Genomic DNA, 16,855 nt, shown 5'->3' with positions numbered 1-16,855 from the left:
CTGGAGAGAAACACAAAGTTGGCAGGCGGCTCCCCACTGAGAGTCTTGTTGAGGAGCTGGAACCTTATTGTGTATTATTGTTGACTTTGCCAAGACAAACATTTTATTCTTGGATATACATGTTATTTAACATTTACCCACAATGGACCACTGGTTTAAAATAGGAAGCTTGAGGAACACTGAACTTGCAATATGACTCAAAAGTGAGAACAATATAATAGTTATGAAAATCTGATTTAAAGAAATCTTCATAGAGGCTGGAAGTTGCATTCTTTAAATTGAACCTTTTGTATCGTGATGTCTGTACCACATCAAAACCCAATTTTAAAAAATATAATATATACTGGAAATTATATCCAATTTGGAGTTTTATTTTTAAGAAAAGAATTCTATCCACACTTGCAATATATTATCTGTGGATACATATCTGTAAATATTGTTTTTAAAAGCTGTCATCTTAATAGTTAGAAATAAAATAAAAAATTTTAGTAATTAACCTGAGACACACCATGTCCATTTCAGTTGAAGTAACAGGGACTGGATTTACCCTTCCACTAAGACAACCAAAACCCTGGGTAAAACACAGAAAACTGGTTTTCAAGACACAGTCATAAAGTGATAAAGGACAGTGATTACCAAAAGGTGAGAGACAAATAAGATGAGCTCTATAATTCCTCAGCTTATGGCCCTGAGAGAGTTTTCTATGTGCAGTGCAGGGATATTTAACCCAGGATATCTCAACAGATTCCTTAAGAAGAGGAGCTGGAGATGAGAGTTTGGGGGAGACCAAAGCAGCCTAGAATTTACAGTACAGAGGACTAGAAGAGAGAGCTTCATGGAGAGAGAACTCCTGAGATCTTCAGGGGCTCACCCATTCCATAAAAATGTTAGGATGGATTTTTCTATTTCTGCAAAGAAATCATTGAGATTTTAATACAGATTGCATTGAATCTGTAGATTGTTTTGGGCGGTAATGACATTAAAATGTAATTAAGTCTTCCAATTCATGAACATGGGATATGTTTACATTTATTTATGTCTTTAATTTCTTTCAGCAATAGTTTGTAGTTTTCACTTTACAAGTCTTTCACATCCTTGGTTAAGTTAGTTCATAAGTATTTTACTCTTTTTTGATGCTATTATAAATGGAATTATTTTGTAATTTACTTTTCAGATTGTTCTTTGTTCATTATAGAAATGCAACTGATTTTTGTGTGTGTTGACTTAGTATTCTGCTACTGTGATGAATTCATTTATTAGTTATAACAGTTTTTTTTATAGAATCTTTAGGGCTTTGTACCTATAAGGTCATATTATCTGCAGATATTTTTCATTCTTCCTTTAAAATTTGGATGTCTGTAATTTCTTTTTCTTACCTAACTGCTCTGACTAGAACTTCCAGTTCTATGTGGAATAGCAATGATAAAAGTGAGCATCCTTGCCTTGTTCCTAATCTTAGAGGAAATGCTTTCAGTCTTTCATCATTGAGTATGATATCCTCTGTAGGTTTTTCATATATGGCTTTATTATGTTGAGGTAGTTGCCTTCTAGTCCTAGTCTGTTGTATGTTTTTTGAATCATTAAAGAATGTTAAATTTTGTCAAAGGCTTTTTCTGCATCAATTGAGATGATCATATGTGTTTTTTTTCCTTCATTCTGTTTATATGGTGTATTACATTTATTCATTTTTATACATTGAGCCATCTTTGTATTCCAAGAATAAATCCCACTTGGCCATGGGGTAGAATACTTTTACTATGTCACTGAATTCAGTTTGATATCATCTTGTCGATAATTTTTGCATCAATGTTTTTAGGAGCTATTGACCTGCAGTTTTCTTCTCCTGTACTATCTTTCTCTGGCTTTGGTATTAGCCTACTGCTGGCCTCATAGAGTGAGTTGGAAAGCATTTCCTCCACTTCAGTGTTTTGCAGAAATTTGAGAAATACTGGTATTAGTTCTTCTTTAAATGCTTGGTAGAAGCCACCAGTGCAGCCATCAGGTCCAGAGATTTTGTTGTTGTTGTTGAGAGATATTTGACTACTGATTCAATTTCTTTACTAGTTATAGGTCTATTCAGATTTTTTATTTCTTTGTGATTTAGTCTGGTAGGTTTTGTGTTTCTAGAATTTATCCATTTCATCTAGGTTAACTAATTTGTTGGTATATAATTGTTCATAGAATTCTTATACTTATTTTTATTTGTGCAGAATTGATAATAATGTACCATTTTCATTTCTAATTTTAGTGGTTTAAGTTTTATCTCCTTTTTTCTTAGTCCATCTAGCTAAAGTTTTATCAATTTTGTTGACCTTTTCGAAGAACCAATTTTTGTGTTTTTAATTTTATCTATTGCTTTTCTAGTCTTTATTTTGCTTATCTTGGTTGTAATTTTATTATACCTTTTATTTCTGCTAGCTTTGGGTTTTGCAGCTGATAAAAATAGGTCTAGTCTTGGCTGTATGTGAGTCTTCCAATTCTTTGGGGTACTCTTTTTAAGGCCTTGGGTAATTTCTCATGCATTTGTGATTTAAAAAAAAAAAAGCTGAAATACCTGAAAGGAAAACTCAAACTAAAATGCCTGAGAAAAGATACATAAGAAGGATTTTAATGGTAGATTAGATATTGAAGAAGACTGATGAATTTGAATAAATAGCAATAGAAATGATCCAAATGGAACACACACACACAAAATGACAATAAATAGGGCATCAGTGAACTCTAGAAAAACTTCAGATAATCTAAGTTATTGGTGCCATCAAAGGAAAGATAGGAGATAGGAAAAAAATTTGAAAAAGTTATGGTCAAAATTTTTAAAATTTTGATTCAAATGATAAACTCACAAATTCAAGAATTTCAATTACCTCCAAACTCAAGAAACATGAAGAGTATTATGCCAAGGTACAATATAAGCAAATGACTCAAAAGTAATGGTGATAAAAAAATCTTAAGAGCTAGATAAAAAAGACGTTACATGCAGGGAAACAAAGAAAAGGAATCCAGCAAATTTCTCATTAAAAACAATGCAAGCAAATGGGCAACATCTTCAAAGCACTAAAAGAAAACAATCTGTCAAGCTAGAACTATACACCTAGTGAAAATATTCTTTTAAATAAAAGTGATACAAACACTTTTCTCTGACATTAAAAAAACAAAAACTAAAAGCAGTCATCAGTAGAAGTTCACCACAGTAAAAAATAAAAGAAGGCCTTCAGGCAGAAGAAAACATTATATCAGATGGAAATATGAATCTATATACAAAGAAAAAAAGAACATCAGAAGTAGTGACTACATGGCTAAATATACAAGTTATTCTACTATTTAAATATCTTTGTAATGAAATTAACTACTTACACAAACATAATGTAGTATAGGGTTTATAACATATATAAAAGTCATATGTATGAAAACAATAGCATAAAGTTGGGAGGTGAATACATATACTATTATGATGTTTTTATATTAAATGTACCTGGCATATCATCAAAAGAAGGTAGAGGATGATAAGTTAAAGATGTGTACTATAAACTGCAGAGTTTACAGTAATCAGCAAAAGAACACAAAAAGTCAATAAAAGGGATAAATAGAAATAAAAAATTATCCAATATATTGCAGAAGAGAAAAAGAGACACAAAGGATAGAGCAAAGAGAAAACAAATAGCAAGATAATAGATTTAAACTTGGCAATATTAGTAATCACATTAAATATAAAGAGTCCAAACACCCAAATTAAGAGATAGACTGTAAGATTAGATAAAAAGCAAGATTCAACTAAATGCTATCTATAAGAAATCCTTTATGTATATATAAAGATACAAATAATAAAAGAATTGAAAATGTATATAAGGTTAACATTAATAAAGATAAATATTTTAAAAAGTAGATTCCAGAACAAAGAATATTACCAGGGATTAAAAACGTAATTTCAAAATGATAAAAATGAAAACTCATTGAGATAATGTAATAATCCTAAATTTTGTTAATACATGAGGCGAAAACAGATAGACCTATAAGAGTCAATTGTATTTCATAAGCATAGTGGAAGATAGGAATATCACTCATAATATCTGATAGAACAAGCTGATGAAAAATCAGTAAGGCTGAGAAGATATGGACTATAGAACACTATCCATCAAAATCAGCTTAATTGATTAATTTACAGAACACTTTAGCATACAGATGCACATTCTTTTTAAGAACACATATTTCATTTCTCAAGATAGACCATAATCTAAGACATCAAATAAGCCTCAATAAATTTAAAAGAACTCAAGTCACACAAAGTACTATCTCTGACCAATGGAACCATTAACAACAAAAAAAATCATTAATAAAAATTATTAACAACAACAACAAAAAATCCTGGAAAATTCCAAGATATTTGGAATCTAAATAAAATATGTATGATGAACTAATGTGTTAATGAAGAAATCAAAAAAGAAATTATAAAAGTATTTGAACTAAATAAAAATGAAAATACAGCTCATTAAAATGTACAGGATGCCACTAAAGCAATACACAGAAAATTTATCACACAAAATATTGGAAGAGTCAAGTCTCAGAGCAATGTACTTAGTTTCTACCTTAAGAAAAGAGAACAAGTTAAATCTAAAGTAAATTAATAAAAAATTAGAACCGATTAATGGAAATTGAAAACATACAAATGAAAGAGAAAAATCAATAAATCAAAAAGCCAATATTTTGATTGATGAAACTCTAGTCAGATTGATCAGAAATATAAGGGAGAAGATAGATACAAACTACCAATAGAAATGAAAGAGGGGACATCACAGCTGATCCCATAGACATTTGAAAGATAATAAGGAAATATTACAAACAGCTATGTCATGTATTTGATAACTTAGATGAAACGGATCAGTTCCTTGAAAACTAAAAATACTCATTAAAGAAAAGATAGACTGGATTGGAGATACTGAATATCCCTGTATGTATCTATTAGTAAAGTGAATTTAGCATTAAAAAACCTTCCTACAAAGAAAACTCCAGGCCCAAATGGCTTCACTGGTAAAATCTACCTGAACATTTAGGGAAGAAGTTATACTAATTCTATACTAATTGTTGGAAATATCATGGCCGGATATCAAAATAACTATGATGAGCGAAAGAAGCCATACAAAAGCCATACAGATGAAAGTTTATGATTTCATTTATAAAACACTCTAGAAAATGCAAACTAATCTACAGAGACAGAAGACAGACCAGTGATTGCCTGGAGACTGCGATCAGGGCAGGGCAGAAGGAAGGGACCACCAAGGGATCAAGGAAACTGTTCTGAATGGTAGATCGGCTCATTATCTTGATTGTGTCGATGCTTTCATGTGTGTACATGTACATCAAAACTTATCAAAATGCATCCTTTAAATATGTGCTATTTACTGTATGTCAAATTTATATCAATAAACCTGTTTTTTTTTTTTTAAAGAACGAATAGGAAAAACATGGGGAATTTAAAAGGCAAATTTAGGGAAATCCAAACATCACTTTGTGATAGCAATACTATCTATTCCTAGAGTCAAAATACATATTTGAATTAGCTCTAGAGTGTATGATATATTTGATCACAAAATCATATCCAACAAAATGTATTTTTTCTACATATTCTCCCTTTCATGTAAATTAAACTCTGCATAATTTGGACTTGAAAAATTGTCAAAGTTGTCTTTACAGATATTGAGAGTTAGTTTATATTTGCATTAATATATGTTTTATAATCTGGTTATTAATAAAACACTAATAAAATAACTTTTTGCAACTTAAAATCACTCATTAATCACATACCTAGCAAAGATGACAAAATGATCTAAAAAAATTCTTAGGTCAATTAACAAGATTATATAATATAATGAAAAATAAATATAAGAGTTAATAACCAAAGAAAACTTTAGCTGGCACAAAATCATTAGAGATGTCTAACAGAAAAAAATTTAAAAAGCAGCAGAATATTTACACACACACACACATGCTGCTATATATGCTTTAATTAGATTACTTTCACTGTAAAGATGTTAAAACTTTAATAAAATGAGGGTCTGGAATTTTGCCATTGTTTTCTTCAAGCATGCTGTTCAGTGTAAAGATATGATTTTATTCATAGTAGAGGCAGTTTATTTATGCAATGTGCAACCAGCATGCCTTATTAAGTAGTGTCAGCTAATATCCTGAAGGAATTAGGATATGAATAGAATACACAACTGACTTAATTTGGGTTATGGGCATTCTGAGCCCTCTTCTTCAGAAATATTAAATATGTCAGAAAATAAATTGCAACCTCTAAAAAATTAAAAATAGTTAAAGCTAGGTTTTGATGTCAACCTTTATTCTCTTGGCTTGATTAAAAATATTTAATTGGGTATTTAACTTGAAAAGTTCAAAATTTATCTTTTTATACACAGTGTTCATGTGAATATGAAGATAAATAGGTGAGGGAGATTAAGAGGTACAAACTTTCAATTACAAAATAAATAAGTCACAGGTATGAAATGTACAGTGTGAGAAACACAATCAATTATTATACAGTATCTTTTTATGGTGACAGTAACTAGACTTACATGGTGATCATTTTGAAATGTATGGATATATTGAATCACTATTTGGGGTACCAGGAACTAACATAGCGTTGTTGGTCAATTATACTTTAAAAACAAATAAACAAACAAAACTTATAGAAAAAGAGATCAGATTTGTTGTTACCATAGATAGGTGTGGAAGAGGTGGAGTTAGATGAAGGTGGTCAAAAGGTACAAACTTCCCGTTATAAGGTAAGTAAGTACTAGGATGTAAGGTACAGCATGATAAATATGATTAACACTGCTGTAAGTTATGTATGAAAGTTTTTAAGAGTAAATCCTAAAAGTTCTCATCACAAGGAAAACAAATTTTTTCCTAATGCTTTAGTGATGTATCTACACGAGATGATGGATAGTCACTTAACTTACTGTGGTCATCATTTCATGAAATACGTAAGTCAAATCATGATGCTGTACACCTTCCCCTTATATAGTGCTGTCTGTCAATTATATCTCACCAAAACTGGAAGGAAAAAAGTAAATAAAATAAAATAGTATTTTCTGAAAAAAATCAATGACTTAGCTTATATTCTCAAATAACAAAATTAATGAGAATAAATACACACAATAACAAAGATGCAAAGGCAAAAGTGAAACAAAGTTAAAAACAGTCCTTCATCAGCACAGAAGAGGGGGGAAAATTGCTCCCAACTTAGAAAAAGCAAATAATGGCTATATGGAAAAAGCAGATCTTAAGATATAGATGGAATTGGGGCTTGGGCAAAAGCAATTATAAACAGAGAAAAGGGGATGGGCAGAGGCACAAAGGCAGAAAAGTAGAAGAATGTAAATACTGTAGCTGGCTCACTCTCTCTTTCAATCTCCCTCTCTCTCTCTGTTTTTGCTTTTTTTTTTTTTTTTTGAAAAACATCCTACTCAGTGGAATGGTGTGGTAAGACTACTAATAGTATTACAGAGGAATTAGAATGTTTTCTCAGTGGTTCTATGGGAGTTAATAAAGGGTCTAACTAGAGGATGTCAGGGAAGACAACGAATGCTGAGCCAAGGTAGAGAAGCAATTTGAAGGGAAAATCAAAAGAACATGGAAACTGGCTAGATATTATGGGCAAAGGAGGGTGAAGGTAAAAAAAATGACTGCTCTCTAGACTCAAAGTGTCAGGGAGAATGGTAGTAAGATGCTCTAAAATGAACGTGGGAAATCTGTGCTTTGGGGAGAGGAAATGAAGACCTCCATTTTGGACATATTTTTCTGGGAGTAGAAGAGCACATCCAAGGGATCTGGCCACTTGAACTTGAGCTCAGTTACATGGGAAGGACCACAGATGCTAATTTAGTCGTCCTTGGTCAGGGATGATTGTTTCAGATCATCAAGAGGGCTAAGGAAGAGGAGAGTGAAGTCAGACCATGAAGAATGACTTAACTCTGAGGGTAGAAGAAAGAAAACAAAGCAGGAGCAGGTCAGAGGGAAAGAAGAACTCCGGGAAGGGACAAGAGAGGGTAGATTTAGCTGGAGTGACACACGGTCCCCTGTAGGCAGCTGAACCTCTTGAGAGACAGGGAGGAATGAACCAAAGGGAGAGAGCAGAACAGGACGGGGCTGCTTCTGCTGCTCTGATCCCAGTGTACACCGGCCGCTAGAACCTTTAGCTTCTGCCATCTCCCAGAATCCGACACGGTCCAGCAGCAAAGCTGCTGTTTATAAAGAGCAAGGACAAATGTGATATTAACCAAGATCCACGAGAGAAAAAATGGGCCCATAGTACCTGTGGGCTAACACATGCATGAACTTTAGTTCACTTTTTTTTTTCTTTTAAACCAACTCTTTTTTCCTAACCTAATTATTTGTCTATGGTGCAAACCAATCCCAAATCCCCACTAGACTTTGACCTAAGGTGGAGCGAACATGTGGTTTTGTCCCTAATTTCTAATTAATGCATTACAATAGTATGAGGAAAAGACCTGTTAGCAGTTTGCACAGTACAGCCTTCCTTCACCTTTGACCTTGACCTCACTTGGTTAAACTTTCAGTGTGTTTCTGGCTCACACCTGAGGCAAAAGCAGGCAAAACAGACCTCAGTTCTTCCTGCTTCCTCTCCTCTTGCCTTGTGTATGCACAAGGTTTGATGACCTGGAGTAGCCTTTCTCTTTAATTTATAACTAAACTAGACACAATTCTTCCCTGAATCAAAGATTGAGAAGTGAGGAAATGGGGACAAAAAGGGCACACTGACCTTTTGAGAAATTTAACTGAAGTAATACATGTAATTCTGAAACTCATCAGGTCAGAAGGATGGAATGAAAATAATCACAAAATATTTGGAGTATGGTATTCATTTTGGCACCAGCAAAAAAAAAAAAAGTATTTGCTTACTTTAAAAATGTATCATATGTTATTCGGCCATACAAATTAGCATGGCTATAGCCTTAGACCCTGGAATTAACTACCCTGGACCTACCCTGGGAAAAAACGTAATAAAATTTCAAAGCGCCTAGCTGAATACTTCTGACAACATATGCCTGTCTTCCTTGTTGAGGGTAAAAGTGAGAAAGATTAGTAATATTTCTATCCAATCTTTCAGATTATACAAATTATACCAAATTATACAAATCATATCAAAGGTATATTTTTAATCTGTCTTGGATGCAGGTTTTAGTCATTTTATCTCACATTAAGTATCCTAATCAGTTTATAGATTATTCAGTGCCTTAATTTCAATAGTCTGTGACCTGGAAATGTCAAAGTACATTAAAGTCAACTAATATATTTTTAAATAACCATTTTTATTTGAAGCAATATTAGTGCGCTCATCTAGAAGCATTAGCAACAGTGCTATGAGTTTCAAAGTATAACGCTGAATTTTTTAGGTAACAATGAAGTACGATTTCTCCTCCAAACTAAACAAAATGGAAATAGGTTGATTAAATCAAAAAGATTTCATTGTCTGGAAGGATTTATAACCCATGTCAAATCTTAACAAATTATTAAACAAATGCTCAGATTAAGATTTTTTCAAAAGGAGGACTGGTGGCAGACCACCCACTAAGACTAACATGGCAGTAGTCCTAGCCTCATTAAGCTGAGATTTTGGCTGAGATTTTTGTATTTAAAAAATATGCAACAGACACTCATATTGCCCTAATCTGCGCCAAGTGTTATCCCTTGTCCTGGGATGATTAACGGGTCTCTTCCTTCTGGGCTCTCACAGTCTGTCTCTGGTTCTGAGTCACAGGGTTTAATGGCCAAGCTGCCACACACGATTCCCATTTTATCTCAATTAAAGTACACTCATTTATTGAAGACACATTGTACCAGGCCCTGAAGAGAATGCAAAAATAAACAAGGCAAGGCCTTCAGACACTTGTCATTGAATTTTGTTTATACTTTTTTTTTTCCTTCTCTTTTCAGACATGGTAGTATCATCACCAGGACAACATCACCACTGCAACGGAAAATCAGTAATTTGGCTTTTGTAGTCTTTGACCACAAACATCTTACAGGTCTGCTCTGTCCCCACTGATCTCCTCCCCTCTCCTTTAAAAAAAGGTTCCTCTCTATCCTGGAGAGTTCCCAGAAGCATGCATTCCTGCATTATCATCTCCCATTATCATCACCCATTTCTTGCTAGCCTGATTCTTAATTCAGCATGAATTCCATGCAGACAATTTTCAAATTATACCTAGTAAATCATCATGTTGATATTGAAAATAATCTATGTTTCCCCATCACATATAGTTCTAATTCCTTAATCTGTCCCTCTCATTCTGTGGCATACTCAGCTTGGATCCTTGATGTGCCAGTACATTCATATGAAGCCCCTCTGCTCCAGCCAACCTGGATGTCTTTCTGTGCCTCAAACATCTCCATTGCTTGCACTAGTCATCCCACTGGCCTGTGCCTTTCAAAATTGGAGAATGGCTATTAGAGGGAGGTGATGAAAGGTCAGCTCTAGTCCAAAGTGATCTTCCTCCCCTCTGATGCATCATTTTGGAAATGTCAGGATTTCTCTAATCTAACCCTACACCAATATGTGGTTCCTTCCATTATTTCCAACAAGTTCTCCCTGATAAACTTGGCATTACTGTATATTTCTTAGTTATTTCTATTTGAATCTTAGTTTTCCCTCTGCTAGATTATAAATCCCAGGACAGGTACCCTGTTTTGCAATTCTTATTCTCCCAGCCAGCCAGTGACTTGCGCGTGAGAAGTGCTCATTAAATAGTTGGGAAAAGAACATAAGTAGGCTTTTCTCTAGGGAAGTTTCCCCAGAGGTCACCTTTTAAATTGTGAGTACTTATGACCTTAGTTGTTGAGGTCCAAAGAGGTCACCTGAGGAAATCACAAAACTCATTGTGAATCCTGGATTACTACCTGCCCTGCTCCTCCTCTTACCTCTCTGCCTTTTTTCTATGGAGCTATAAGGACTAGACCTGGAAATATAAAAAAAACCCTCCCTACTGCCTCTCCCCTCCCCCATAGTGTGTGCCTGTGTTTTTTTTTTTTTTTTCTTTCAGATCTATGGTGGTAGAGGAATATATCATCTATTATTTATCAACCATTATTGCATGGTTTCACTGGAGCAGCTCTCTCTGAAGCTGGTATAACCAAGAACTCAATTTAATTCTCAGTAAGATATTTATTTTTCTATTTTATGTTGCTTTCATGGTATTAATCACAATTTGACTTGGGAATAGATCTGCTTTCAAATTTCTGTATAGCCAAATATATTGATATTTTTTGAGAATTCTATGACATTTGCATGGCATTTCAGTAAGTAAAGATAGACTAACTTGAGCTTTAAGAAATATATTTTGTTCTGTTTTAAAAAGAGGTCTAATAATATTTTATCACCATAAAGAATCTTGAAAGTTGCATAATTCTTATTAGTCCAACAAATAAGCGTTCAACAAGTGTTTGTTTGGTCTTAGTTTTAATGTGCTATTGGAAGTGGAACAAAATTTGGGGACTATAAACACCAAATTGAGTCTCTATCTCAAACTTTCCATTAAAGTTCCAAATATTTTAGCACTTCAAGTGTAATCATTAACATTTCTAATAACTCTTAATACTTAAATTGCATGCTTCCTTTTCCCTTTTTTGCATTATTAAAATACAAAAACATTATACTTAGTATTTTCAAGAAGGTCACATATTTGTTCTGGTATCACTACAACTCCTCAAATCCTTCTAGTGGCATCTAAGTAATGAAAGCATTTTTGCAGTGCATACTAGTTTTCAAGTTGATTAAAATGGTTTATCATTTCTAATTATCATTAGGTACTGATAATGAAAAGTATAATTTGTGACAGTTGTTAGGACCATAAAAAATACTGTTCTCAAAGATGAAATTTTAAAAAGATGACACTTCCAACTAGAAAAATAAATTTAAGTTTTAAACATTTTACTATAACAAAATTCCCTCACGTATTATGGAACTAGTAGAGTTAAAAAAATCTGAAAGAATCATGGAAGTTTGGAGCTGGAGGGAAAGATAAAGTAGAGAAGGCAGGACAGGGAATGTTGGAGTGGGAACAATTTTAAGTAAATGGCCCTTCATTTAAAGAAGAAAACATTGAATGTCTAAAAAGAAAAATGACATGATCAATGTCTCAAAAAATGGTGCGAGGGTGAACCCTAGAACAGTGATTTCATTTTTGCTGATACAGAGAAATAGAGAATACATAAAACAGAAATAATTTAATCTAATGTAAAAGCTGATAGCTCAGTTACCTGACATGATTATTCTTGGTGATTCAAAGTCGTATTTACTTATGAATTTGGTCACTGCTGGACATAAACGGTTCTGGGTCGAGGTGTGCATGGAGGAGAAATAGGGACAAGAATCTCCCGGGTCTGGGTTCCCGCAGAAGGTAAAGCCGCTGCGAGGAGGCCAGCTAAACTCCTGCCATGGCAGTGTTGGCTGCAGGGAAGCAGCACAGGGAGGAGTGGAAAGGCCAAGGGGTTAAACCAGGGGTGGGATGGCAGACAGAGTTCCCTTACTCTTTAGATTTATCCGATCCGTGCGCCGAGTTGATACGATGCACCTCTTTCTTTCTGGTTTGTTTGGAGGTCATGGCAGGGGCTGAGCTCGGAGCTCGGAGCAGGCTCTGCGACCCTGGCTCGGCGTCCGCCGTTGCCAGGAGACGCCGGCGCGCGTCCCGCAGCCGCGCGGTGCAGGTGCCAGCGCGCCTCTAGCGAGGGCGGCTCCACCGCCGAGAGCGGGGGTGCGAGCGCCCGAAAGCTCGGGTCGCCACTTGCGGGTGGAAACCTAGGGGTTGAGTGTCTGGGGAGGAAGGCGCCGCGGGCATGGATTTGACGGTAGGATTGATGGGAAGATCTGATAAATTGGAGTTTTCCTATCAGGTTGACACTGCCAGGTGTTGCCCTTTGGAACCGTAGACATATATCGACTCTCTCTTGGATTTTCAACTCTTTGAAGACGAATACTATGCGAGTCCGTTTTCCCCAGGTCTGCTCTCCGGTGAACAAGTTCCTTTAGTAACAATTAAGGAGACATTATGGACACACTGAATTTACCAATGGCTTGAAAATCGTGGGTTCAGTAATGAATCCACTGGGTGCAGGAGGAATCCCTGCAGGGAAGGCAGGATCTTGACACCCTTAGTCGTTCGAGGTTTGGTAATGATGATGTCTGTGATTAAATAAGTCGGCCCTCTGGGTTGTTGACATGAAAGGATAAATCCAAGTCGTAGAATGGAGTGGCCCTTGAAACACTCACTTGGGAAGGCACTGGAGCCAGATGACAGGAATCCAAGCAAGCCAAGACCCATTAAGCCTCCAGCTTAATGGTCAGCCAATCCTGGTGGTATTTATAGGGTACCTTGCCTTGGGCAAGTTCTTCCTTCTGAGCCTCAGTTACTTACTTGTAAAACAGGGAGATGCTAGTAGGTAAGACAATTCTATTTTGAGGATGAATAAGATATATGTGAAATGTTTGGCACACACCAGAAGCAGAACAAATAGGGGCCCCTAATTTCAGAGATGACAGCTCAGATGCCTTCAAGGAGTAGACGGATAACATGAATGAATGAAGCTGAGAAATGCTTAGACTGGAAAAACTAAAGTTCGTTAAAATAAAACTAAATATTGCTCTGGCCCAACACAACCTCATTTCAGAGAGATTTAACTATGTACAGGCCTGAGGCTGAGAATCTCTATCACTAGTTGGCCTCTTCCATGAGCCTATAAATAATTAAGCGTCTTTAACAAAGACATTCCTTCTGCTCTTGGAACTGCACACTGCTTGGGAGCCCAACTCTACAGGGAAGAAGCAGCTTCCAAAAGCAAATCTTTCAACTGCTCTAACAAATGAGTGCTCAGCCTTCTCCACTCAGCACAGCCTTTGCTTTGTCAGACTGTCCCAATCTTACTATTGCGGGTTACATAGATGATAATCAGAAAGCGAGGTCTTTGTAGTCCTATATGTTAATATTATGATTGAAGAAATGCCCTACAAACAGCTGTGTATGTGAAGACAATGAAGACGTCTTAAGGGCCCTGCCTCATTCACCCCAGAATTGAGATAAAGTAAAGGATCAACTTTCAAAAATATATTACTTGACACTAAATCTTATCAGAGTCATCAAGCATAGCCATAAGCATCTGCAAAGGATACTGGCTAGAAATAGCACAATTTTAAGCAACCAACCCTTGGATGGTTGAGTTTTCTCTTGAGCAAGGGCCATCCCCGAAGTCATAGTTAGTGGTTGCAAGATGCCATGGCCATTAGAGAAGAAAAGTCTTGGAAATCAGATGATCTACAGCCCATGCATATTTTACAGACGAAGAACCCCAGACCAAGAGAAGAGAAATGCCTTGCCAAAAGTTGCTACTTAGTGATAGAATTTGAACAAGAAGTATTAACAGGAGGAGCACCGGTTTAGGCCAAACCTTCCACTACTCCACTCAGAGACTGTCTTCTTTATTAAGCAAGGATAAAAATAAGGGAGTTTATACCAGGATGGAATGAGATAATAAAAATTTGTTTTTAAAGTATAAAGGGCTTATCAATTCCTAGTCCAGTGTTCTGTCTCCTTTATTAAATTATGTTTGCAGCGTGCAGACATGGAATCTCTCTTTTTTCTGATGCCAAACTCCGATCAGATCACAATTCTAAGAGGCAAATGTTCCTCTATAAACTGCAAGATGGTATTTGTACATGCCAGTGCAAAAGGACAATTGGCCCTACATCTATGCTTTTTTGAAACCTATATTCTTATGTGCAGATGGTAATCCCAGTCAATGTAATTTTGAAATGTTAATAATAGCTGTGATTTATTGAGCTCCTGTGACATGCCTGGCTTAGAGAAGGGTGACAGCTCCTTAGAGCACAGGCTTGAGAGACAGACGTGAATTAAAATACTCATTCTTATTTTGAGTTACCCTGGGTAAGTTATTTAAACTCTCTGAATTCCACTTTCTTCATTTGTGAAAAGAAAGGAATAATACTTCCCTCAAATATTGTGCTTGGAACATTATCAGCACCCAGATAATGACACTTAACACGTTTGTTTTCTCACAGGTAAAGAAGTTAAAGGGCAGAGAGGTAAAGGGACTTGTCTGCTCGGGGGCAGGTGGCAGAGCAAGACCAGCCTGCCTCCACAGCTTTGCTGTCTGCACTTCTCCAGACTAACCACCCAGGCTGTAAACTTTCACAGTGACTCCCGAGCACAGCAAGTCCAGATCATTGCCCTACAACTCAGTTCTGGGAACTCCAAGTTCTCTTGCTGTCTGACAGGTCTCAAAGGCTGAGAAACAGGGCTTGTACTTTATTGGAGCTACCCAGAGTGGAGCCTTTCTTAAGCCTGTACTTAACATTTTGAGGAAGAGTTATTTGACTTCAGATATCAGTAACCCCTGCTCCACAGGGAAGTGGTTAGCTGTACTTACTTCCTCAAGCCAGCAGAAACAGAGCGGGCGGGGGCTCTCTCGTACTACTGCCTGGAGATCTGCTGAAAGGGGGAAGTCAGCTTTGGTAACCACTTCTCCACTTGCCATTGGGAGTCCCAGATCCCTGGAACTGAGCCAGAGGTGGGGCAGGGAGAGGGCCAAGGAGAGGGGCAGCATCTCTGTTTCTTAAAGCCGTAGCTCTGGGCAGCTGCAGGAGCTTGGGGCCACAGCCACAGGAAATTATACAGACAGTGCTGCTAGCCACCTCTTTGCAATTAGGTCACAATGCAAGCTGCCTACATTTAACTAATCGAAGAGGAAGTGTAAATTCTACCTGTTCTGCTTACGATTCTGGTTAACTGCCCTTTCAAGTTCTGTCCTTAGTTGTCACTTTTCCTTCGAAATTAATACCCTTCTCCTTTACTTTCCACAGAGCTTTATTTGTTCACTCAAAAAACGTCTTGTAGTATTCAGCCTGATTTTGATCATTACTTCTGCCCTGGCCCTTCTCATTCACTAGCCTGAAGGGCACTCACAGCAGGGCCTGCTCTATGTTTCTTCACCAAATTCAGGTCAAACTTTGCAAACCCTTTCAAGGGCTAATAATTAGAACTCACATTTACGGAGCCCTTACTGTATGCTTGGCACTCTGCTAAACTTTTTTCTGTATTAATTCACTTAACTCCCATAAACACCCTAGGGACATGCTATTATTACAATCTGTCTTTTGTAAATAAGAAAGCAAGCAGAGATTAAACTAAATCAGTAAGTATCAGGAAGGACGGAGGCCCATGCAATCTGGTGCCAGAACCACGTTCTTTGTAACCACATTATTCTGCTTCTGCCTCCCTCAGTGATCACAACCCTAGAAGGTGCTACACTCAGCCCATTTTATAGAGAAGGAATGTGAGCTTTAGAAATCATATCACTTTGCCCAAAGTCCAAAGCACAGAGGGAGTGGAGCCCGGATGTAAATGGGAACTGTCTGGCTTCAGAGTGCATTGCATTTTATTTTATTTTATTTATTGTGGTAAGAACACTTAATACAAGATCTATCCTCCAAATAAATTTTAAGTGCACAATATAGTATTGCTAACAGTAGGCACAGTGTGGTACAGCAAATCCCCAGAGCTTCTTCACCTTGCTGACTGGAACATTCTACCTGCGTACGCTCTTAAGTTCTGCGTGACATTGCCTCCTTCAAACAGAAGGAATACCAGAAAATGTTCACTATGTGCCCTTGAAAACATGATTATAAACTGCAGCCTCAGATTCAGTTTCATCCCCTAGTGTTCAGTCCCTCCAGAGCCCACTAGTTACGAAAAATTTGGATCTGCAGGTGTGAAAGCAGTTGACCCTGCCAGGGAAAGCCTCGTCCTACTGAGCAAACTTTAACTTA

General features: G+C 36.4%; 1 protein-coding gene across 6 annotated transcripts in view; it reads right to left on the bottom strand.

The window, feature by feature from the left end:
• Positions 1-12,666, bottom strand: part of ADGB (androglobin) — a 155,079-nt gene extending 142,413 nt beyond the window's left edge. For all 6 annotated transcript variants that reach the window (XM_072965998.1, XM_072965993.1, XM_072965994.1 and 3 more), the window contains exon 1: positions 12,547-12,666. In XM_072965998.1, the coding sequence (XP_072822099.1) occupies positions 12,547-12,620 (74 nt within the window). In that variant the 5' untranslated portion in view covers positions 12,621-12,666. The remainder of the gene's footprint in view (positions 1-12,546) is intronic.
• Between the last annotated feature and the right edge of the window lie 4,189 nt (positions 12,667-16,855).

The sequence above is a fragment of the Vicugna pacos genome, chromosome 8, assembly GCF_048564905.1.
Source record: "Vicugna pacos chromosome 8, VicPac4, whole genome shotgun sequence".
NCBI classification, from domain to species: domain Eukaryota; kingdom Metazoa; phylum Chordata; class Mammalia; order Artiodactyla; family Camelidae; genus Vicugna; species Vicugna pacos.
The sequence above is the reverse complement of the archived record's forward strand: the minus strand, read 5'-3'. Positions and strand labels throughout refer to the sequence as shown.